Consider the following 27275-nt stretch of genomic DNA (forward strand, 5'->3'; position numbering starts at 1 on the left):
CTGCCATGAAGGGTGCAGACTCCCTTCCTGTCAAAATTGATGGGATGCTAATTGAGATTTATTATTATTTAGACAAAAGCTCGAAGAGAAAAGAGCATCAAAAAATGTATCAAGCTTTGTACCAAACTGATGTCAGAAAAATATTAAAGCGTGTATCCTTGGGGAAATGTTTGGAAAGATTGATTTCAGAGTGGGAGCCACTTCAGAGTTTTTTTAAGGATGAGGTAAAGCGGTCCAATGGCACAGACACATCTCTGAAGTATTTCCAAATTCCCAAGCTAAAGGCACATGAAGATACAGAAATGGAACGTGGTCCTTGTGTCAGTTGAGTATAAGACCAAGCTTCTGTTATTTCTGGAAAAAGGAAGGCGGAGAGTAGTTCATCTCCATCTGTGAAGAAAATAAAGGAGTCTAGTTGCACTGCCAGTATTTCACGAGAGGAGAGACTATTTCTTTTTCTGTCTTCAAACTTTAATAAAGCATTTTGCTCATTTCTGGCATTTATCATCCCTACGTTTGAGAAAACTAATAAAGTTCTTCAGTTGCAAGCACCTCACATTCATGTCATAAGATCAATGCTGACTGATATGTTGAAGGACATTCTGTGTAGTTTTAGAAGTGGTCTATCACACGAGAGAGAATCAGAAAGCTGATGATGATTTAGTAATTGGCTGTTCAACATCTCGTCTTGTAGAAAATCTGGCACCTGAGGAGAGGAAAAACTTTTATTTGCACACCAGGAACTATTTTATTGCAGTTTGTGATTATATTATTCATAAATTGAATTTGAATAGTGATGTTTCTTTTAATGCTCAAGTAGCTGGGATAAATTCTTTGCAGACTTCTTCCTTCAATGCCATTAAGTATTTTGTTTCAAAGTTTCCTATTATATTGCCAGTGAAAGATGGTGAAGATGACCAAGAAGCAAAGGATGCATTACAGTGCCAGTTTTGTACTCTCCAAGTGGAGGAGTTGCCAAATTTCTATTGTGCAAAAAGAAAGAGTAGATTGTTTTTGGTCTGCTATAGGCGGTATACGAGGTGCAGATGGGTGTTTCAAATATGATAGAATCGCAAAAGTAATGCTCTCAATATTGACAATTCCACACAGCAATGTCAGGTGAGAAAGATTGTTCAGCCAGGTAAAAAAGACGAGGACACAATTCTGATCATCTCTGAATGACTAAAATCTCAGTGAACTATTGGTGGTCAAATCAAGTCTAAGTCGAAAATGTTCAGAGCAGCAGTATGACAGTGCATTGTTGAAGAGGGCAAAGTTAACTGCCAGTTCAATGCTAAACAAGTAAACACAGCAGTCTCTATCACCTACATGTGTATATTCTTCACTATTTGGTAAGTTGTAGTCAGTTCTTGACTTATGTCTAAATGTTACTATTCGTATGTATGTGTCATAAATGAGAATTTTTATTAGGTACGTTTTCTTGCAATCGTTTTTGTTTTCTTAGTTTAAGATTTTAAATGTAATGGTTAATTCGCATTGTAACTGTAGATATGTATGCCTTTTGTCTTGTCCAATTTTTACCGAGACCGTGGCGCAATACACTTGATGAAATCCAAGAATTAAATCTTCCTATTTTTTATTTCTAAAAGTTGGCAGATATGATATTGAGTACTTAACTTTGGAGTGTCATACCTTTGCTTCTCTTTGTCTTTAGCAATGATTCAAAAAAATATATGGTATCTGCCATGTGTTGGCTACGTTACCAATGTTTACACTAGGTCGTATGATCACAGGGAATGCTGTGACCTTAGTTTTTATATGTGAATGTCTACCCTTTTTGGGAATCAAGTGTTGGCTGATTAACATTGCCACTGTCATGTTGAAGTAGTACTAGATAGTGAGAAAGTATTTGAAATTATGGAATGATGAAATTGAGGGTTCTGATTTTGCCCATACGGGTTGATGAACAACTTTCCAGAAAATATTGTACTTGAGGGTGAAGGAATAAGTGATAGTTTCAAAGAATTACAACCACAACCTGCAAAGAGGTGAAAAACTTATGTTATGAACTGTGTATGAAAATAACTATCCAGAAATTCCTTCCCCAGCTACAGTACAGAAATAGATGTATGTAACTGGGAAGTTTATTTTTTAGGAATTACAGTAGAACCTCGATAATTCGAAATCGGTTAATTCAAAATCTCGCCTAATTCGAAGAAGCTCTCTTTCCCGGAAACATGAGATACAGTTTTGCATGTTATTTCAGTTGTTTAATTCGAAATACGGATAATTCGTAATTCGAAGTACAATGTCGGCCCAATTACCAAAATTCAGACTTTTAATTCGAAACTGCCTTTACATTTTAAAACAATAGTATGTTACAGAGTAATTTCAACTCGAAATGTATCCGCTCATCGTCATAATAGAACGCGCGTTCCGGAACGTGGAGGGGTAGCTTTCCGCACTTACACTCACTTCGGTGGGTCAACAGTGCGTTTCATGCTTGCTAAGTTGAATGAAATCGGAATTCTTTTGTGTTAAACCTATTAAGGAACGCCGTAATATCACGCAACATGCAGTGTGCAGGAAAACAGAATCCGCGAACACTGGTGATGCCGACAGTTGACGAAAAACCGTGGCAAATATAATAAATTCGTAGGCACGGAACAATATTGACATTGCCGATGAAACTGCATTGCTTTATTTTAATGCGACCCCAAACGGTCTTATGGTTTTAAAGGAGAAATTGCCTGCCGGGAAATCGTACAGTGTGAGGGATGGGGGTCATAATAGTGCGTTGCAATGCATATGGAAGCGAGATATTATACTTTATCCCCTCGTCATAGGAAACTTCGATAATCCACAATGTTTTAAGAGTGTCGGGCACTTTCCATGCCAGTACAAAGCATCTATAATAAAAATGCAAACAGTAAATAAATCCAAAAAATAATGCATTTGCACAGGGGAACCGGCATAATTTATCCTCGTCTTTGAATTGTGCGATTTTTTTTTTTCTTCTGTTGCGTGAGGTTATGTTTGTCAGTGATTTATCCAAGTGCATTATTTGAACATTGTAAATGCACCGTGTTGGATACATTTTGGAACACCGTGTTGGATACATTTTGGAAATAGTTTTTTCCATGGCATTTGAAAGGTTTAAACTGTGAATCGAGGTGATTGCGTGTATTAATGGGTCTTAGAATACTTTGTGACGCGGCAAGTGTTTACATTTCTGAAGTACGAGAGAAGTTCCATGGCAGGAAATCGTACAAGGATAGAGTCATAGGAAAGTTCGATTTTAAGAGCATCGGGTACTTTCTGTGTAAATACAAGGCATCTAAAATGCATTCAGTATAGTAATCCAATTAATGAAGCACTTGCACATGGGAGCGAGCATAGATTTCTCCTTGTCTTTGAATTGTGCCTTTTTTTTTTTTCTTTCTTTCTTTCTTTCGTTGCGTGAGGTTATGTTTACCAGTGAGATATCAGAGTGTATTATTTGAAACGTATAAACTGTGAATCAAGGTTAACTGCATGCAGTAACGGGCCTTAGAATATTTTGTTACGTGGCAAGGGTTGGTACTTCTGAATTGCAAATTGGCGGTTAATTCGAAATCACGTAATTCGAAGTCCGATTTTTGAGTCCCAACGACTTCGAATTAACGAGGTTTTACTATAGTATGCTAATGGGTCATCTAAACAAACATACTCTACAACGTGGTCGTGGTGAATGTTTCCAGTGTAAATTCAACTGGGCCAGGGCCCATCATAATTATGATCCCTGGAGAGAAGGTGCCACAGTATTTTAAAGCCTTCAGGAATTGGGCTTCCTGTTGATCCGCGGGTTGTATTTGGTATTTCAACCAGCCCTACATACTGAAAGATCAAGAGTGCAAAATATAAATTACGGATACTATAACTACCTAGTCAGAACTAAAAATGATGGGAATATAAGAATCAAGACTTTTATTTACATTTTCTTGACTATACTACAACCTTTGTTCACGACTGTAGCCAACAATGCAATATTTGAATATGAAAAGAACAATAATCGATAACAATATGATTATAACTCTTTTCCCAGTGAAATATTGTATATTCTGTGGAAATCCTTTCTTTAAAACAAAATTTACAACAGTATCGCGTTATTTGAAGAAGTTATTACCTTCGTGATAGGAGAAACAGTCGAACTGCTATTTGAAATACTCTGTCAATTGCCTACACTGATATAACCTTTGCCGAAGTTACGACTCTTTTTAATATCCTGTCTTTGTAAGTACAGTAGAAGTCCGTTATAGCGAGAATTCATAACAGCGAAAAATTTACTCGCTATCGCGGATTGTCGTTATATCCGATTTTTGTATAAAAGTCGGGAAAACCTATACACATTAAAATTTGGTATGAAACTGCAATCAGTTTGTTCAAAACTTGCGTTTCCGCAGATGATATCCACACTGTGGCTTACTTGTTTTTTATTTTTCGAAATCCGATACTACGTGAAAGTGTGTGTATAATTTCATTCTGAAAAAATATAGTACCGTATTTCTACAAATCCAAGACGAACCCCACTTTTTCCTTCAATCAGGTTCAAAAAGTATTTCATAAAATCATATGAATGCCTTTGTTGAACAGTAGGCCCACGCATTTCAGACTATTTTTAGATGCCGAACATTGGCTTTCGTCATGTAGATGTTTTTTTTGGGGGGGGGGGGGGGCTGCACAATTATTCTTTATTTCCGCGGGTTTAATGACCATTATAATCGGCATCATAATACCGAAGAGAACCTGTTGAAAATTTGCCGGCAATACCTATTCCATGCGTCCCTACAATACGACGATCCATCAGGAAATTATTCTTGATGTCTATAAAACTGTTACTTTTACTCATCGTCAGATATAACCGGCTACCGCTACACGCACGTCTCGCTTGCTGGCTAGCTATGTATAGGCCTAATCACGGACGTTGAAAGTCAACGAACGAGTTTATTGCGCCACGCTATGGCCATTCCGCCCTTGCGATTTTCGTGCACATACCTCACAATTTCATCTTCGACTTCTTTAAAGCGCCCTTGTTGTGGACCACTGAATGCATTTTTTGTACGGTGTGCATTTTTTTAGCTCTTTGTTTTCATGCTAACGCCAAATATTGGCTTTAGTTAGACGTATGCCGTATTTTCTTGAGGCTGCACAATTATTCTATATTTCCGAGTGTTAAATAACCATTAACTTAAAAATTGGCATTATAATATTGATGAGAACCCGTTGAAAATTTGCCGGCAATACCTTTTCCACCTAGCTTTACAATAGGACTATCCATCACGAAAATATAAAACTTAATTTTACTAAGCGTCAAGTTCAATAGACGCGTTATAAGTCTGTCACTGAGTAGCCGGCCTGTCTAAGAATTGGAAGGCTCGCATATTTTGATGTCATTCTGCAGATTTGGGAAACGTTTTTGTAGAGGCTAATAGACGTCATTCTCTCTTCACTATTTCCCGAGATCCAGTGACGGTACACACAGGCACTGTACAACCGGTTGTCGCTGCTAGCGATGTATAATAAAGAGGCGGTCGTTTATTGTCATCGAGTTTTGTATGTGCGTGCGTGTGCTGGGGTGAAAAGAAGCAGCATAGTTACCGCGGTAGTTGCCGGTGGTATCTATTAACTTGCTGTTAGGCTGCGAATGCAAGACAACCCTTGAGTTTTCACATTAAAAAAAAATATTGTCTTGGATTCGGAGAAATACGGTATCACTCCAGAGGTTTCTGTGGCAAACACTTCAGTTTTCTTCTTCATACGGCGTCACCTAACCTAACCGTATATGTATCAAGAAAACATATTTGAAACGCATGTAGAGAAATGATAACCTCCTTGCTATAAATTTACATATAAATAGCCTTTCCGAAAAGTAACTAGACGCGAGAAGATATGAACTATCCTCTGAAATCAGTGATGTACTCTGCCATATCTTGAGGTGTATCACATTCTTAATTAATTTCCGAATGTAACATTAAAATTAAGAGATCATTTACTTCAGTCTATTTTTAACGAGTTAGCAACCGTTATCGGACAAGTTATTTACATATTTATTACGAAATTGTCCTCTTTTATTTTGAATTTTCTTTATGGAACAGTAGTCGACGGGTATTGCTAATCAACTCCGACATCGCCTTCGAATGTCGACGAGAGAATTCTCTAGTGAACATAGGGAGGGAACGATACCGAAGGTAATCGATCGCATGCAATATAATTGCTGGGGCGCTTAAATATCGGCAACATTAAAAATCTTGCGCGCTTAACTGCTCGTAATAACGGATGCGTCAGTGATAAGGTGTCTCACTGCAACCGAAGGACGACACACAGTTTAATATAGGGATTTTGAAGGGACATAAAGAAATTATCGCTATAACGGAGTTCTTGTTATATACCGTACTCGCTATTGTGGACTTTTACTGTATTTTATCAACAAACCTACTGATATTTTAATAGTAATATTTAAGTAAAGGTATTTCTTCTTTCACGCAGTCCTAAATTACAGCTGTAATCTAACAAACACCTACAGAACTACTCATTGTAAAAATTGTAAATAAATACCACTAATCTTAATTATTACAAACACTAAACAGCAATATTTGTAGAACTAAATGTATCACACACACATACAAAATTTGCAAAATTTTAACTACTTTATCACTAAGATAATACTGAGCTCTTGGAACAGCCGACCACTCGCTAGCGCATCCAATAATGAATCTCGCAATACAATAAAAGATACTAACATTGACCTCCGACTCTGTATATACGCACAACGAAATTCTCTTATACTAAACTCCACAAAATCTCAGGCAATCGTAATTGGATCACGAAAATTACAGAGTTGCTCAAACAATGTTGCAATCCCGCGTATCCTACTGAATGGTAAACTTAGAGAGTTTTTTCACCCAAGCCGTTCGCTAACCGGTTGACCCTGTATTGACGTCACTGAAGAGCCAATTGGAGCCATTGATCTCACGTTATTGAAATAAGCGGCCTGGTTACCACCAGTCGATTAAAGTAATGTTATCTACCAGCGGAGCTCAAACCTCTTTGACGTTTGAGGCTTGTCAGCCTGCCCAATACTGGCCAGAAGCTGCGTTGCCTCATACAGACAGACTTGTAAAACTAAGATCAAATACGAGTGCTCGGAGAAATGTTTAATTTTTTGGACTTCGAGTTCAATGACAAGGATGGGGGCAATTTTGTGAATATATAGAAATAAAAATGATTTTTTTACTCTGAGTGGATCGCATTTTTTCGTTTGTTAAATAAAATGGCAGTACCAATGTCCAGGATTATGCACTGATTATTGCCGTCTCGAAATTTGTCCAGCAACAAAGCTGGAAACAAACGTAAATGAAATAACTGAAATAATTTCGCGTTGTTTTTCATTTCAACTCCAGACAAGTATTACAAAGAAATTTTTCATTGTTCCACGATTATTACCTTTCATATGTTAACACTAATTAACTGCGATTTTCCACCTGTCATAAAGGCCCCCGTAATGTAAAGAACTTCCATGAGATATTAGAACATGTTTTCTAATATAACTGCTTCTTTAAGCAAAAGGGAAAACAACCATATTTCTGCATCTCCGGTATGAATTTTGAGGAAACTGTGCGTAATCCTGATAATTTTTTACTGCTATTTTCTTTAACAAACTCTAAAATGCGAACCACTCAGCATAAATTTATGATTTTTGTTTCTGTATATTGATCAGTGTATTCCCATCCGTGTCAATTGCACTCTTATAATGTATCCACACAGAAGCACACAAAATGCTGTCAGTTGGTAAAAATATTTTATTTACATATTCGTAAATTAATACACACAACTTTAATCACCGTATCACCAAACAAAAACACTTCACCTGTAGTATATCAACAAAGCTGCCATCTTTAAACAGTTGACAACTGATATCAAATACCACCGAGGTAACACTTTGAAACAGATAAAACAGATGACTACTGATCAATTCAACAATCCCAGATATATCCTGTTATCTTGTGGCTGTCTTGTTTTTCGAAGGTATTTTTGATGATCAATCCATTTCTTCTGCACAAATCAAGCAGTTGTTCGCCTTCTGCATTTCTGTTCGCAAACCCATTGACCCATTTAGAATTTAAAGCCCCCTCCCCCTGCCGAGAGGAGGAGTTTGGCTAGATTTGCTGGTACCGGTGCAATTTAATGCTCCTCACCCAGCTGTTATGTGAAAATCATTATGTAGTGGAAAATGTGTAATTGAAAGATTGTTTTAGTGGTTGATTTATAGTTATTAGTGAAGTTAATAGTTAATAAATAATAAAATGCTGACATAAAGGAGCCGGGAATTGGTCAGAGGAGCGCAGGAAAGAATTTAGTGAGAAAATGAAGGAATACTGGCCCAACAGGAAGGCTCAAGAGGCCACTAAGAACACAATCCAGTATGCTAAAAGGGGCAGACGACGACAAAAGCACAGCTACTGTAGAACACTAGCACCGTGGTCCACAGATGGCCTAAACGCAAAGAAGAAAAAATGCTGACATTGGTCACTCATCCAGTGGGTGACCACGCCCAATGTTGCTTAACTGTGATTTAGTGAATTTAAGTTATTAGTTGAAGAGAGTAATTAAGTGAAGTTAAATGGGACTCGTTCGATTATTTACTAAGTGTATGGCTGACACAAATTTAATGTTTCAGATATGTGGTAGTATTGGAATGGTCACCCATTCAAGTACTGACCACGCTAGAAATTTACCTTTTTTTGGGTAATGGGACTCTATTTGATCTCTTAGCAGAGGCTAACATTTTAGTAAACTAATGTGTTTACTGTTTAACGAAAGCGTGCAGATGCTGATTTTTGAAGATAACGGCATTATTTATCTGCGTTAGCGTGGCACTGAGCCTAGTTCCGAGACCAGTGCCTCATCTTTAAGATTGAAGTGCTTTTAGAGGTGTTGAGTTTAGGAAGTGAGGACCTGAATGAATTTCTTGGTAGGTCTTGGTTTTGGGGAGATCTTGGTTGGGAGTTTTCAGGGTCCTCATCTACTCAGTCCAGTGAGGGGGCTGTGAATTTGGTATGCTTGGCTGGTTAGGAGATTGGGGAGTTGTAATACGAGGGCATTGTTTACTTGGCTTGGTGGGGGTGGTATGGGGGCGGAGAGTAGTGGTGATTGGTTGGCGGTGTAGGTGGTAGGATTAGAAGTTGGTTTACATTGAAGTTTGGCTTTGTGCTTGGCGATAATTGCGTTCTTGAAGTATGGGCAACCAGGAAACGAGGCCGCGTGACTGCCTTGACAGTTCGCGCACCGAGCCTTGTCCCAAGGTACCGTACATTCAGTGTGGCGGTGTGAACCACCACACCTATTGCATCGGGTCTTATTCCTGCATCTAGCAGCATGGTGGTCCAGTTGAAGGCAATTATAGCACAGTACGGTGAGAGATGGATCTGGAGGCGGTGGTTGGGGTTTAGGTGTGGGTGGAGTGTGTGGTGAGCTACTGCTCGTTGCTTTTGATGAAGCTGGGCTGAGTGGCTCAGATGGTTGAGGCGCTGGCCTTCCGACCCCAACTTGGCAGGTTCGATCCTGGCTCAGTCCGGTGGTATTTGAAGCTGCTCAAATACGTCAGCCTCGTATCGGTAGATTTACTGGCACGTAAAAGAACTCCTGCGGGACTAAATTCCGGCACCTCGGCATCTCCGAAGACCCTGAAAGTAGTTAGTGGGACGTAAAGCAAATAACATTATTATTATTATTATTATTATTATTATTATTATTATTATTATTATTATTATTAATGTTATTTGTTTTACGTCCCACTAACTACTTTTTTACGGTTTTCGGAGACGCCGAGGTGCCGGAATTTAGTCCGGCAGGAGTTCTTTTACGTGCCAGTAAATCTACCAACACGAGGCTGACGTATTTGAGCACCTTCAAATACCACCGGACTGAGCCAGGATCGAACCTGCCAAGTTGGGGTCAGAAGGCCAGCGCCTTAACCGTCTGAGCCACTCAGCCCGGCATTATTATTATTATTATTATTATTATTATTATTATTATTATTATTATTATTATTATTATTATTATTATTATTATTATTATTATTATTATTATTGCTTTTGATGAACTGGTGGTCGTTGATTTTGATGTCGTAGGTTTCCTGCTGGGAGTAGTTTTCTTGTTAGCTGCCTGACGAGGAGGAGTTGTTACGGTCTGTTTTATGGCTTGGGTTGATTTATGTACATGGGGATGGGGGGGGGGGGGGAGTGGGGGGGTGGGAATGGTATGGTTTGAGACTGTATGTCCTAGTTAATGGGGTAGGCCTGTAGTGAGATGTCCTGGGTAGGAAGAGTAGCTTGAGCACTACAATTAGTAGTTTTCAGGATTATTGTTTGGGTTTCCTTGGTTTTCCTTCTGGTTCTGGGTGGAAGGTCTGGGGGGAAATTAGTTTGCTGCATGAAGTCTACTTGAGTAGGGCTGGCTTGTGATTGGAAATCTTGAGTGTGTGGGGTAACTTGCGAGGCTACATGGCTGAGAGCTGGAGAGGTTTGAGATTGCTGATCAACGCTATAGAAAAAGAGGGAAAGAAAAATAAAAGGATGGAAGTTAAAAGAGAAAGAAATAAGGGAAAAGTTTCATGTAGATCTGAAGAAAGAAATTCCCAAGGATGACTTGAACAGTGTGGGAGAGGAATGAACATGTTTCAGAAATGGATTTGTAAAGAGTGTGCAGTAAACACCTGTGGAAGACAATCAGGGAGAAGAAAAGATAAAGGAGACTCCTTGGTGGAACAGCAGGGTAAAGGAAGCAGTTAAAGTGAAACAAATGGCTTGAAGGAAGTGGATAGCCAGCAATAGTACAGAGAATTGGCAGAAAAATAAAGAAACCAAAAAGGTATGTAAGAAGAAAATGGTACAAGAAGAGAAACGGAAGAGCTGACTTTACAGGAGGATACTAAGGGAAGTAAAATTGTTTTGTATGGTTTGGTGAAGAATAGTTTATGAAATAGGGAGGATACCAAATTTGTAAAGAACTGAAACATGGCAGATATTGATGCAAAGAGATGACATACTAAACAGATGGGAAGAATACTTTTCGGAATTGCTAAATATTAAATACAGTGAACTGGTAGATGAGAAGGAGCAAGAAAAAACCATGGGGAAAGAAGCACAATAAAAGGAGATATTGATGTTAAAAATAGAGGAAGCCATACAAAAGATGAAGAGCGGTATAGAAGCAGGAGTGGATGAGGTAACTATGGAAATGATGAAAGTAGCAGGACCAATAATGCTACAGTGACTGTATAGATTATTTAGAATGATATGTAGGAAGAAAGAAAGAAATCCCAGAAGAGTGGGGAAAGGTTTTAATTATCCCGATATTTAAAAAAGGTGATGAAAAGGAATGTAATAACTACAGAGGGATCACGCTTATTGCCCATGTAGCTAAGATACTTGAGAGAGTATCGGAAGGAAGACTAGAGCATCCGTGGCTCAGGCAGCAGCGCGCCGGCCTCTCACTTTTGAGTTCCGTGGTTCAAACCCCGGTCACTCCATTTATTTGTGCTGGACAGAGAAGGGACAGGTTTTTCTCCTGGTACTCTGGTTTTACCTGTCATATTTCATTCCAGCAACACTCTCCAATATCATTTCATTTCATCTGTCATTCATTAATCATTGCCCCACGAGCGCGACAGGCTTTGGCAGCCGGCACAATTCCTATCCTTGCTGCTAGAGGGGGGTTCATTCATTCCATTCCTGACTCGGTCGAATGACTGGAAACAGGCTGTGTATTTTCATTGGAAGGAAGACTGAGGAGGAAGCTAGAAGGAGAAATGGAAGAACAATATGGTTTTAGGAAAGACAGATCAACGTTTGACCTGATCTTTACATTAAGACATATGATGGAGAAAAGAAGGAAGTTTGGAAAAGACATAGTGATGACATTAAATGACATTGAGTAGGCTTATGACAGTGTGCCCAGGCAATTGGTATGGTACACGTTAAAGAAAAACAAGTTGACAGAATGGAGGTGCAAATGATAAAAGCTATGTACAAAAATTGAGTTAGTAGTGTGAAGACTAGTACAAAATGGTTTAAAGTTGAAACTGGTCTCCGTCAGGGAAGTATACTATCCCCCATACTATTCATCATAGTCATGGATGCAATTCATAAGAACATTAAACAGAGATTGGGAAGACAGGCAACAAAAGCCACGTTTGCAGATGATATTGATATGGGGTGAGAATGAAACGGATGAAGTAGATGAATGGAATCAAGAGATAGAAAAATTTGGGATGAAATTAAGCACAGAGAATAGTAAAACATCAGTGATGACAAGGGGAAGGAAGCGAAGAATAGTGGTCCAATGATTTTCTCATAACCAAGTCTGTCCCAACTTGTGCATTTAAGTCCCCAATGATTATGATATTTTCTTCATCAATTATATCTTCTAGATCTTGACAGAATTGTTCCTCCTCTTGAGTACTACATCCAACCTGTGGTGCATATACCTGCACTACCGTGTAATTTGTGGACTCCAGCTGCATAGATAATTTAATCATTCTTATAGGATACTTCGGTAATGGTGTCCATGTCTTTTATTATCAGGAAAGCTACACCATTTCTGGCCTCTTCCTCGTGTCCACTCCACACTAATTTGTAGCCATCTCTGAGAATCTGGATAGAGCGTTTGTACACGCCAAGCTCTCAGATCAAACGCAACCCAGCCACGACAACAATAATAATATATATCGGATATAGATGAGGAAGGAGCCACCACTACACCTCTGCATCAAGAAATACTTACGTATGACCAAGACCACATCTGCTTCCAATACTTAAAGAATAAGATTCCACTCACAGCTGCACATACTTACCTCTGTCTATACAATCGGATTTTGTTAACATTAGAAGCTTTACACCACACATACAAGTAAAGACATCATTTAAGTAAATAAGACTTCTTAAGAGAACTACAGCATTGCCTACGAACGCAAGTACTGAATTATTTACAATATTGGACTGTTTAACCAAGCCATCTGTATCAAATCTAAAATTAAGCTATCCTCGAGAGAAAAGTTGTCTATATTAAAACGTGGAAATTCCATTGATCTTGTCCGTTGCTTTCCTGTTCTCTCCGATAGAGATTGTAGCATCAAAATAGGAATATCATCTCCAAAATCACCAAGTAATGTAAACTGTGTTATTTCCTCCATATTAATACAGCTGTTCGACTGCCGTTCGTGAAGTGACCTTCAACTAATGGAGAGTTAAGATTTCTTCCGATTAGCGGATGGTCAGAAGGTGCGTGAAAGGTGTTTATGTTATGCTACAAGTTAGGGAACATACGTCAGAAATGTGACTGATGTGATATAATGTTAAGTGCTTAACAAATGAGTACAGTGCGAAAACTCTCTATTATTTGCTACAGTTAAATCATAGCATATCGAAGAGGAAGTGCGACGTCTTTACGAGTTACCGTGGACCGCCGCACAGATGGCAGTGCCGTCCACAGTTATGTCTGAGCGAGAGGATAACAGAGGCATTATCGGGACTACTACTTCAAAATCTGAATAATCAACAATATTGCCATTATAATTAACCTGTCCTTTGTCATGAAAATGATTTCTTACACATTTAAATATATGTGGCGCATCTGAAAATGACCATAATTTTCTGTTGGAGTCAGTTGGATTGGAAATATAACACTTCAGATTATTTGTTACCAGATATTCCTAAGCATTTCCACAACTTTTTATTCGACTGGCTACCATCCGATGTGAAACCAATGATTCGGACACCTACTTGCTCTAATAGGGATGTATAGAACTAGAACCGATAGAGCGCACTGCTGTTGTACTGGGTAAGCGCAATGCGCTCTTCATTTGTCTCCTTTGTACTCATGCCGCTAAATAACCACGAATTTAAGTTGTTTAAATTGTTATTTTCGTGACTATGCCGAGCCATTGCAGTGTTCCTCTTTGTAAAAATCAGGGAAGCCCATTTTCGTTTCACCAGTTTCCACAAAATAGAGAAATGGCTATTAGAAGGAAACATTTCGGTGAGAAGAATCTGACCGAAAATATTAAAGTGTGTTCCCATTATTTTCAACCCGGTGACTTCACAAAAACTTTGTTGGGTAAGTGCGACTTACGAAGGGAAATAATTGCTATGTTCTACCTGTAAACTGAGTAGGCATTTCGATAACAACCACCGAATTTATGCGTTTGTATTTAAAGGTGAGAGAGCAAGATTAAAACCAGGCGCTGTTCCATCGCTTTTTCCGTGGACCCTGAACACAACAAAAATAAGGAAGTGGCCATACACCAGAAAATTGCCGGATTACCACGATAAGCCTACAATATCGGAATCTGCAGAAAACACATTCTTTGAAGTACGGGAAAAAATAATTAATTATACCCAAAGAAGTGAATGTAACATTTGTGACTCCCATTTTCAAAGACATCAGCACTCAAACAAATACTACAGGTAATTTGGTTGTAGAGAAAACAATGCGTAATTCTGATGCCATATTGCTTTATACAGGGTTTGTAGACCTCTAAAATTGTAATTTGGTGTTTGCTTTTCTGGGAGAAAACAGATACAATTTACAGATATTCCCTCTTGAATCCAGACTGTGTTTCTTCTTGACAGTTATGAAGCTAAGGACCGACAAATCTGACAAGGAACTAGGCCTTAACTTCTGAATCCATAAAACTACTGTTGGGAGAATATTTAATGTTTGGACTCATTTCATGTACTGCCAGTTGAAAATGTGGCCTGATAGAGAAAATGTCCTTGAAAACAGCCCCCTTGTTTTTATACAGAAATACCCCTCGACTAGTATTATAACTGGTTCAACTTAGATTATAATAGCAAAACTTGTTCCAAGGGCAAACATTCCACTTTCATAGGGCTAACTGGCCTCAAACGTTTGGTAGGGAGATGCTGAAAAGTTTATAATTTTTGGCTGCATGTTTCTGAACAATGAATATTAGTCTTGGGGAAATGCTCTAATGCATAGCTTACAGCTGCAATATGCTTACAACATGCCCTGGGTCATGCTCCAGCAAAACATTCACATTCCCCTCCTATAATGTCACCAGGTACTCCTAAAATAAGCTTCACATTATAGGTCTCATGTTTTCTGTACTCGGATTTCACAGCACTGCATTTTAGAATTTCACCCGATTGAAATTAACCTTTTATAAACAAAACAAACTTTTCACTGAAAAGTCTGTATCTAGCATAACACAATGATTTGTATTTCTAAATACGAAATAATCCATCAAATGCAAATAGTGATAATGATCTTCACCTTATGGCTGATGGTCAAATATTCAAAGGAACCGGCACTGGCAAACTCAAGAAATTAACATGCATTTGGTGGTGGACAAGGCTGTATTTGCAGTTTCATGAAAGCCTTCAACCTTAAAAAACATACAAAAATCGAAGTCTATAAGCAAGGGGAGAAAGTGCGTATTTAAATCTCTATTTATGATTTAAGTCTTGTGGAGGTGTATTTATATATTTATCAATGTACAGTACTGAAGTAATTGTAATCTTTAGGAAAAGACATGCTGACTCCTATTCATTATTTGGATAATAAAGCGTGTTATAATTTTCTAATTTCCGCTGTACTGTACTAATTCTTCCTTCCTCCCGCTAGTTTTAGCGTCTCTGGTCCGTAGTCATTTTGCAGCTGTTTAACGCTTAAACGCTGAAAATATTCCGTTATATATTAATTAATATAGGCTTGGAGTAAAATTAAAGAAGATACAATCGGCTTTAGCTCAGAAAACTCGGTCACATTCTATACATTACTCGCAGCTGACTGGGAGAAACATAAGACGATCGCCTTGCGCTTACCCAGTAGTACACGAGCGCTATCTGGCGCGAACTTTCTCTGCCTACATCCCTATTGTATGATGACTTGAATGAGAATGTTTGCAATTACATCACCAGGGGTGGCGTTCCGGCTGACATATATCACTATGGGTTGTATCCAGTTATATAGAAAAGGAACAAACATAAAAACTAGAGCATGGTTTGCCAACTGACCCTTGCTTTTATCTTCAGTAAATTTCCCCTAATCAACAAAACCATTCACTTGCAACGATTCCGAGTTAAAGCGAATTTCTTCTCATAACTTCACCTCGTCAAATATCAACATCCCTAAGCGTTCATGTTCCTCCTTTCCATTAAAAAAATCTGCTATGGCAGCGGTAGCATGCTCATTTATGCCATACGAACATTTTAGGCCCTTCAACAAATTTCTCAAGTGGGATTCAGAAGGCAAATGCAGCAAGTCATGATTTAAACAGTGCCGATAACCCTTGGGAGACTTTATTTTTAAAAGAAGTGCATCAAGAAGAAATTCATCACTATATCTCATTCCTTTTTTACTTTTCGCTTGACATTTCTTTTAAATCTAAGAATTTCATTTTTTGTCCGTATTGAACTGAGAACGTAAGATAGGAAACTTAAAAGGGTCCACCTTTTCAATACAAATAAATGTTATAAGTTTATTTACAACATATATTTACACTTGGGACTAGTTTCGACGCTGTTGCAACAATAGACCACAAACATTAGCACAGTCAACTTGTAAGCTCTCAGAGGAACGTCTTACATAATTTGAATTTTGTATTCTTGTTGAGATGAATATGTTTACTACACCCTCAACAAATGTGATTCTTTTACTACCATGTTCATCTCACACTTGGATTCAGATAATTTATATGCATTTGTTGAGCCCTATCTCATACTTAAGCTGCGCTTGACCTATATGGCATCTGACGAAGAGGTGTCTACAAATTTTAATTCTCTAACTGCCAATTTCACCTTATACTTACGAAAAATTGAAAATGTAATATGTAATTGAAAATTGGTATTTAATGAGTCCTAACTCGTGTGAGTTATAGCTTTTGTTTCACCCTTCATGGACTGTTTTGAAGTGGCATACTGAATATCTACAAATTTGAACCTTTACTACAAAGTTCATCTCGCACCATGGGTTCAGATGTCATGTGCATTTTTAAGTGGCTTGATTCTCTTAAATCCTAACTCGTATTTGAACTACACTCCCACCAGTGACATTCAATGAATGAGTGAACTCAGACCTTTATGTGCCAAATTCATCGAGAACCTACAGTTTCAAAGGTGTTGCATGTATTTCAGATTTTGCTTTTATCGAGTCTAAACTCACGCTGTGCAATTTTGTCTCACCCTTCACAGCTGGTTTTGAATTGACGCTTAGTGAATAAGTGATTTCAATCCCTAACTGCCAAATTTCATCTCAACCTAAAATATTTTTAAAATGTTATGTGCATTTTTGAGACGATTGTGTTTGTTGAAATCTAACCTACGTTTTGTACTACACTCGCGGCAGGCAACATTTAATGGAAGTGTGTCTGAGATAATTTGAATCTCCAATACCAATTTCATCTCGAATTTCCGTGTGGTTTTGTTGTGGTTTATATGTTTTTTAAGTGATTATGTTTTTGAACCCTAACTCATGTTTATACAATTTTGACTCACCCTTCATGACCATTTTGTAAACTGGCAATGTAATTCACTATTTCATGTCTCTCATTTAATCACACTGATGTAACATCTTGTATAACGTAAATATCTACATGCTTACGCCTATGCCTATTTCCCACATTTTGGCTGAAGATGACGCCAAATAGCATCGAAACTAGTTCCAAGTGTAAATATATGTTGTAAATAAACTTATAACATTTATTTGTATTGAAATGGTTGACCCTTTTAAGTTTCCAATCTGACATTTCTTTAACATTGTATCGACTATAATTTTCTGTTTTTTGCTGAGAGAACCGAATTGTTTTGACTCAGTGAAATTTCTCTTTGATTTTATATCAGAAATGTCTTTTTCAAGCAAATGTATCTTAGCTTTAGCGACATTGAGTTGATTTTGCGTTCTAATGAAATTACGTTTCTGATTCTTCAATCTCCTCTTTAATAGCGCAATTGTTTTCCTAGCATCTGCGACATTAGAGCTATCTTCAACTACTGAGCATACAGGTTGATCACTATCACTGATATTTACGATCTGTTCAGGACTTTTATTAGATAAATCTCTTCGTGTGGATTGCCTATTCGTGGGGGGAGTTGAGTTTCTTAACTGCCTTAGAAATATACTTGGGTAGATTAGGAAATATGTGAGGATATGCTTCTGGTTTTAATTTCCAGCGCTGTCTTGGTATCTCTACTCTTTCACCATTCACCGTAAAAACTAAATCGTGAATACACTAATAATGCAAACTGTCGAAACATCTCTGACAGCGACAATAATTAGCAATAAAAATTACTAGATCTGAAGGCAAAACGCGGCCTAATGGTCAAGGGTCTCTGTTGACATCGCAATCGCCTGTGCTGCCACCAAGCGGGTGTCCCACCAACCTCTTGAGCTCTCTTATGGGCGAACGGAGAAGATGTCGCACTTCCTCTTCGATACGCTATGGTTAAATGGTTAAAAATCTTGGCGTAATTGTTAATGAAACACTTGATTGGTCTGATCATACAAAAGAAACATGTAAAAAGATTTTTGGAGCTCTTCACCTTCTTAAACAGCAGAGGGATGAATTTTCATTTGAGCTAAAGGCCAAACTAATACAAACACTGGCTCCTTATTTTTTATTATTGTGACGTTTTAGTTGAAATGACAAGAGAAGAAACACTTAAACTTCCAGAAGCACTGAATTCTTGCCTGTGATTTATTTATAATATTGGGTATAATGTTCATATCACCCCATACTATCACTCTCTCATGGCTGAAGCCTGAAAAACGTCTGCAGCTACACATTTTAACGATGGTGTCTAGAGTGGTAGCTGAAAATCAACCACTGTGTGTTTCTTCTAAACTAACCTTTTTATCATTATTTCACAACTTAAATACAGATTCGAGATCCTTTCTTTCTATTCCAGTGCACTGCACAAATAAAATTAATAGATCATGTGTGGTGACCGGCACCAGATTATGGAATTCCCTTTCTCAGGTCAGAGAAACTAGCTCTTTATCAATATTTAAGGTCGCTTGCCAATACTACCTGCTGAGGACAGCTGTCTGAATGGTTGAAGTATGAACGTGTGCATGCCTGAGGATTATTTAGGTTTAACACTAGAAAAACGAAATGAGTTGCACCACCTAGAAATGCAGAGGGGTCAAATATGACCCTCGAGTGATATGTCTTATTCTATTATTTGAGAATACATATGTAAGGATATATTTTCTACAATGAAAATAAATATCAATGATCTTCCTGATTGAATATGATATTAAAGATTATGTTCTAAACCATGTAGTCATATCGAAAATTCAGATATAAATGGATGTAAAATCAACTAAATTCACAATCAGACATTGTCTTTTGTGTCTCTCGTGTGATTGGTTTCTATTTTCATGAACTTATATATCCATTTTAAGCACATCCTTCAGTGGTCTGAAGAACATGTAATGAAGTGCAGTATTTCTGTGAATGAGTGTATCGTCAACCTCAGTGTTTACGGGCATTCTAAATTCCTCAGCAAGTTGTAGGAGAAAGTTTCTTCATGAGATCTTCATATTTGTAACCTATTTGTACAACACCCAATCGTTTATTCCTGCTAATTGGAGAACACTACTGAATGTGTGTAACGGCCACCTACGTGCGGTTAGCTTGACGGTATACTGTACTTTCTGGTCATTTGGTCCATGTCGACTCCATACTTAGTTTCGCTGTAACATGTTACTGTGTCTGATTTCTTCTTTCTGTCCCATCTGCACATCTGGATGAAGTGAATTGAGTACATGCACATTCTTAGAGACCTTGCCTTGATAAATATACAAAAGTTTTGTTCCTTTCTAGAAGTTGTGCTCGGGAAGTTTTCACCTCTGCGGAACCTCCCATCTTACCCACTTTATTGTGCCAAGAAGACTGGTTCCGTGGGATTTCAGCTTTTCAGCTAGCTGCAGTTATGAAAAAAAACTGTCGCAAGAGACATACCTACACTTGTTTATGATAGGGGCCATTAACTTCTCAACAACATAATCACCCAGACGCACAGTTTCAGGGTGCTGTTCATCTTTTCCTAGGTAAGGAAGTACGTTAAAGATATTCGATTCCTTATCCATGGCCGTCCAGAATTCCTGCCCATATTTGTCGGGCTTAGATGCCATAAATTGCAAAAAGTGACAGAGTATTGCTGGAGAACAATTGCTCATCAATTGTAATCCAAGCTCCAGGTTTATAGCAAATCTGACAATTTGAAATAAACCTTTCCCATACTTCTGATATCAGGGCAAACTTGTCGGTTTTAAGTTTCTCTGACCTTGAGGATCTGATATTAAATCTCCAAAATTTATATAAAATGATCTCAGGACATACCATTCTTACACAAAGTTCCCACCTTTTGGACCAGAGTGATTCCACATTCAGGGTTCTCACACAGTATGCCTCCATGAACATACCATATAGCTAGAAATGCATAAAGTTCATCCATGGTCACAGACCACTTCTTACATTGTGTCTGCTTTTCAGCCTGTGTTTCCATACATTTCTGTATGTTTTTGAGGATAAATTCATCCATGAAGAGTCTCTCTGTGCATGTGATGAACCCATCAACAACATTTTGTTTTCTATGTGGTGCTGGACCTGACTCGTCCCCAGAGTCATCTTCACTTAGTTCTTGGAGAGAAACTATGATATCGTCCGGTCTCAAACAACTTCTGTGCTCTACATTTGAGGAATCATTTGTAAAACAACCACAAATAACAGCTCAATAAACAAACTATAACAAACTGTTTATAATACAGGTTTCACAAGCGCCTTACTGGGAACGGCGGGATGTCGGGTTCGTTCTAACCTTGAATCACGTTGAAGTGGTGAGGGAGTAAATAGGTAAAGGTAGCAGATGGAGTGGAGTGGGGGAAGGAGCTAACAGTCTGCATCACAGATAGGAAACAAATTAGAAGCAGAGTTATGAAAATGCGATGCGAGTTATTGTTATAAATAATATGGGTCAAAAATTACCCTTCTGTCCTTCTAGGGTTATTGAATTATAGGGCCCAAGCTGTTAGGGCTGGGGCATCCAAATTTTAACGACAGCAAATAAAGCCTATGTGATGAAAAGTGATACAGTCTGAACAAAATCTTAATTATGCCAACAGCAGTGTTGAATTCATAAAAGAGTCAAATATGATCCCTCCGTCTTGTGTTGAGAATTTTAAATATTATGTAGTTATTAATTATTTAAATACACTTGTAATTCTATTAATTTATGTAGTTTTAACCATTTTAAGTATCTTAGCATTTTATTTAAGTTATTTCAGGTCGACTTCTTGGCTGAATAACCCGTATAATTAGTTAATAACTGTAGATAGGATGTACATCTACCTGGATACCTTGCAGTCGTTGTCGACAGGGTAGCTTCTTGTGAATGCAGACCAGGCCAGAGGTCTTCTGTGACGGTTCCTCTTCATTGATATTATGCGTTTTTAAGTGCCGGATCATCCCAGAAGTATTTTTGCTGACATATTTTACTTCTTTTGAACAAGCAACACAGCGGGCTGTGCTATATGACATCTCTTCAAAATAACCAACATCCACGACTTATGTTGCGTTTCGGACATAGTCTTCAAGTTGTCGCGTACAACTAGACGCAGTTACACATTTCACCGTCATATATCGTTGTACCTAATGATGATGTGAATAATCTATGACATTGTAAGGAATTATTTCCTTCGTCACCAAAATGTGGCTTGCAGAATGATATTGTTCGTCAAGGTTGTGCTAGGTAGACCTGACTGTTCCGGCATCTCCTGCCTGTAAATGTAATTATGTAAATTTCAACCACGTAATACGTGGAAAGCATTGAATAAGTGGTGAAAATAAATAAATAAATAAATAAATTAGTTTGTGATTATTTTGCTTAAAGAACCAATGTGTCCATCATAGAACTAAACATCTCAAAGTGACTGTCTTCCTAGTTGAGTGAAAGCTGCTTCTGATTCCTTGGGTACCTTTTGATTAGGGAAGGGAAGAGTTACAAACAAAAAGACTTTTTTATTAGGCAAAATGGAAGATACAAGACTTCTGCGAAAAACAGGATGTAGGTGATTTGATCAAGCAATTATCATTAGCCTTCCTCTCCACCTTGTACTACGAAGAGCTGAAGAGTGCTGTAGGTGGCGTTGTCTTACCTGGGATGCGGTGTTAAAAGTGCAAGGGAAAGTGGTCACGACACATGACAGTAAGTAGAACTAATGATGATGATTCGAATCGGACACTTGATTTTTCTACGTGTTATACGGGCATGTATGAGGCATGTTAACAATAAAATAGTGAATGCTGCTGGGTATCAAACATTTTGTTAATTCTTCAAACTCTCGTAATCATTATATAACATATTTCTTGTGAACTGCTTCTTCCGTCACCCTTATCCAGGGAGCTCCTGGGTTGGGCAGTGGATCACTGATCTCCCCACTTTTTGCACCTCTCTGGAATTTTGATCCACTTCGATAGTTTCTGTGGGCTATTAATACTGCAGATTTGCTGTTCCCAATGTCATTTTATACCTAATTGCTGGTTTTAAAGGAGGCCACTCCTAAGCTGGAGAACAGGCTCTGTTTGTTGGTTTTCAATGGAATTCCCTCCATTGAGAGTGCATAGCAAACCAAACCCCATGGCACTACAGCCCTTGAAGGGCCTTGGCCTACCAAGCGACCGTTGGTCAGCCCGAAGGCCTGTAGATTACGAGGTGTCGTGTGGTCAGCACGACGAATCCTCTCGGCCGTTATTCTTGGCTTTCTAGACCGGGGCCGCTATCTAACCGTCAGATAGCTCCTCAATTCTAATCACGTAGGCTGAGTGGACCTTGAACCAGCCCTCAGGTCCAGGTAAAATTCCCTGACCTGGTCGGGAATCGAACCCGGGGCCTCCGGGTAAAGGGCAGGCACGCTACCCCTACACCATGGGGCCGGCCCCACTGACAGTCCAGCACCTAAATAAAGGAGCTCTTTCACCCGAAGCAGTTTTCCCCTTCAGAGTCTCATGTTGTTTACTGCTGGGTTTGAGTAGCTGGCTGTATGATCTATTCCATCCATAGCACGTAGCCCTGGCAAGCAAACCATTACTACAGTTATTATGCATCAATCCTTTGCCCTCCTTTAACATACTCGGATCATATGCATTTCATGAAAAACAAATTATTTTTCCAATGTCAAACAATATTTCTTTCCCAGCCAATATCCACAATTTGAAGTTGATATTTTTCAGTATGGACTGTTGCACAGTAAGCTATCACAAGACAAAATCAATCACGTTGATTCAAGAGAACATTAACATGAGCTTATTCGACTTACAGCTTTTTCCCCCTAATTTCCTGTGCATCTAAATAAGGGATATGTTGTGCTGTCAATAAATGATGTTGGGAACTATGTAAAGAAATTCAAAAGACTTGACCAAGAACATGTTTTTCATGATGGTTCAGGTGGGACCTCTTCTGAAACTGATGCACTTAAGAATTTTTGTGTGGAAAAATGTACTAATATTGAGCGTTCTTAATTTTTACATTTTCAGAATCAGGGGAGTCTGAAGAATCAATGATTGGAGTTCCTGGAATTGGTAATCTTCAGGCAGCCCGTAGTCCATTTGTGTCTGGTTTTACCTTGGGAAAGGATAATATCAACAACCGAGGTCATGTTTTTGCGCAGAAAACTATAATTCGTCCTGAAACATGTGAACCCTGTGGAAAGAAGTACGTATGATAGTAATAGAGGTGTATTTATATATTGTTTTATTGCTGATATTTAATAGATGATATATTTGAAGTTTAGCATATAGGCCATTTGCCTACAGTTAGAACGTTGCTTATGATGTTTCTGCAGGGGACAAGGATAAGAATGTGGTAAGCGAGGAAAATGTACTACTGATTATACAAATCAAAACTATCCAACAGGGATATGGAAACTCCAGATACAATTTTTTTCAGATATGAGGGCATTTTACGTTGTTTATTCACAGGTGCAGTGTAAACTATATCATTTCTAAAGGTGAGAGGAAACTATTAAAGGGTGAGAAAACATGAGAGAACAAATATGAAAACCTTCGCTGCTGAGGCTTACAAAATAACAGTGTACTGAAGGGTATGAAAAACGCTAGACAACAAATATGAAAACATTTGCATGGGGTCCCATAAAAGTATCAAATTATTATTGTGGATCATATTCTTTTTAAAATCAAGTATTTGTAGAAATCTTTTATTTTGGATCAGTGGGTTATTAAGCATTATTTTCTGGTTATACTCTTAGACAGTGAATTGGAGGTTACACTCGACCATGTGTGACTGAGGAATGACTTTGGCTGCCATTTTGAATCCGACAATACTCTGACCAATGGTGCGAGTTCCAACATTCGACCTCTTCACACTTAAAGATGCCGCTGCCAGCCTATTTTCTGACAGATTTTAATTTTACCTTCATTATTAAAGAATTTCACGACTTTTATCCGTATCCATAAGTAGACTATCACAAGACAAATATGCACCATGTTAGTAAACTACACAAGAGTATGTTCCTAATACAGATATAGACTATCACGCTACAACTCGACACAAAATAAATTTCTATCTTCCGAATGAAATGCGAAATACGAGCACAAACAGGCTCACTGTGTTATTCACCAATCTCGCTGCTGATAACGAAAACTGAACATTCTTGAGGATAACTGCTAGTTCCCCGAAGGAGCAACTTGTCCTGTGAAGTTCAGGAATTCGAGGCCTTTTCCCATAATCACGCAACTGTGTCGGGGACTCATGCCCGAGTTGGAAATCACTTTTCTTTCACAAGGGATGACAAATAACATTTTTAGGGCTAGGAAAAATATCATACTAAACCTTAATAGCGAAAATTCGTGAGGTAATTTTATATGGATTTAATATGATGAGAATCGGGACTTCGAATTTATGACGTGCTAAGCAAGATATCATGTTAATGAGGAATGCATTTACGAGGTTTCACTGTATGTAATTTTTAGATATTCTTAGCTTTTTGTTGGGGGGGTGGTGTTTATGAAAAGTGTCTTGACAGTAAGGTAACGGGGCCAATAGTAGACACATTAAGGCAAATCTATTCTTTTGTGAAATAAGGTGCTTCTTTATGCCATTAAAGATTCAGGGTATGTATTTCCTTATTCATCAACTCTTCCTCTAAATGCTGCATACCCATAACAGTAAAACAGTAATAGATTTCCATATTTTAAATATATTTTTACTCAAGGTTAAAAACGTTGATATAGTGGACACGAAAGAAAAGGAGAAAACCAATAGTGGACACATGGATGCACCAATAATGGACACTTCATATTACAGTGAAATTTATTGAAATCTTTCATGATAGTAACTAATAGGTTTTGTACAACTTTGGAATGTCGTAGTCTACAGCTCCTGTAAAATAAAAACCAACAACAGAAAACTTGTTGAAGTTAATCTTACCGAATAATCCTTTTTAACGAAGAGACGGCGAACATATATTTTTTATGCATTCTCACCTTTCACACCTCATACATTTTTACTGTAATAGAAACTTTCAAACCACTGATCTGAACATTTGAAGCCCTGTCATTCGTACAATTACCGTACTATCCAATGTCTATTGCGTGTGGAAACTGATAACGTTTTCCCAAGGAACCAAAAATCAACGGCTTTGGTAATTTCAAGATTATCTGGGACACACCGACTTTCTTCTTCTCTCTGTCACTTAATACGAAAACATTTCTCTTGCGGTTGCAGTGGTTGAGAACAAAAACATCAGCTTCAACTTCACTATACAGTTCTTTGATTTGGTATACAGATTTGCACTCCTTCCTCTTCCCACTAAAAGACATTAAAACAAAGTCTCCCTCTCTAATATTCTTGGTCACTGCATTTTCTCCTCCCTCAAATGACTCGTTAATGCATTCTTGAATGCCACATACACTGCCACAGACTTTCTGCACTTCAACAATGCTTTTATCTCTAACAGGTGGTTTCGACAAGTCTTCGCCTTCAGTTACATCCTTTCTTGATTGAAGACCGCTCAGACTGTGGCTTTGTCTCTTCTACCTGCCCTTCTTCCTCCAGTTGCTCCTCTTCCCTATGTTCATCCACTGCAAATTCTTTTTCATTTTCCTGAGGTTCTTCAACTAAGAGTCTGTCATTTAGGTACTTCAAATGGTTTGAGGTTGAAGGCTCAAAACGAGATACGTATATCTCGCTTCTTGTAGACATTATTTTGTCATTAGTCTTGTTGCCATCACCAAGAATTTCATTAAGCAAAACCTTAGGTTCAAGTTCTTCCTGCATCTCTACGTTTTCCAGTGTTACATTAGCATCGGTAGATTCCGTTTCTTCTAATACAAGATTATCTTCCTCTCCAAAACTAACATCGTCAGCGCTGCTGCCCGAAGGCCTCCAAGAATCTTCTTCTTCAGAGGAAGTGGTCTCCGATTTCCTCTTTTTCTTCCTCTTAACATTCTTCTTGGACGTACATAGCTTCTTCTGTGCTCTTTTTTCTGCTTTTCTTTTCATCATCTCCTCTTTCTCTTCTTTCTTCTTCTGCCTCTCTAGTTTTCTTTCTTTCTGCTTTTCTAACTCCATTTTTTTCTCTTGTTTGCTTTCATTGTGCTCGTGCCACTTGTCTGATGTTACCACTGGAGGAGCACACAGTCTCTTCTTTTTCGTCACATTTCTTTTTTTACTATCTTCTGGCCAGTACATTGATCTTTTAAACTGACTTGGAATGTCAGTGTTATCCGTTCCTCTTTGAGATGTGGCCTCTTTGTCACAACTTTTATTGATACTGTCGTTTGTCACCTCCAATGAAATAGCTGCCTGACAATCATCATCCGTACTGAGGCTAGAAATCTCTGCTGGTTGGTGTTGATAATCATCATCTTCAGTTGAATGTACAGAAGCCATTCCTTCAGCCCCATTTTCTTCTATTGTAATTTCATTTTCAGGAAGAGTCAATGCTTCCTCATTCATTAGATTTCTGACCTCATCAGGGCCTGTCCAAGGTGCATATTGTTTAAAATTATTCACTTTTTCACACCCATTGTATTCCTCCAAAATTTTAAAGGCTGCATTGAACTGCCTTTGATTGTGCTGAACTGTAACAGCCAACGAGGGACTTTTCCGGATGGTCTTAAATGGAGCTGATGGATCCCAGGGCACTAATCCGCATTTCTTAAATCCTTTTTGGATTATGATGGGCGATATCTTCTCATCAAGGACTTGTTTCAGTAGTGGACAAAAATCTTT

The 27275-nt window shown here is 38.3% G+C and overlaps 1 protein-coding gene across 3 annotated transcripts in view; it reads left to right on the forward strand.

Moving 5' to 3' along the window:
* The window catches only part of tum (tumbleweed), a 273272-nt gene that overhangs the window by 80928 nt on the left and 165069 nt on the right, over window positions 1-27275 (forward strand). For all 3 annotated transcript variants that reach the window (XM_067146475.2, XM_067146474.2, XM_067146473.2), the window contains exon 7: window positions 23558-23735. In XM_067146475.2, coding sequence (XP_067002576.2) covers window positions 23558-23735 — 178 coding nt within the window. The remainder of the gene's footprint in view (window positions 1-23557; window positions 23736-27275) is intronic.

This window comes from Anabrus simplex, chromosome 4, assembly GCF_040414725.1.
Source record: "Anabrus simplex isolate iqAnaSimp1 chromosome 4, ASM4041472v1, whole genome shotgun sequence".
NCBI lineage: Eukaryota > Metazoa > Arthropoda > Insecta > Orthoptera > Tettigoniidae > Anabrus > Anabrus simplex.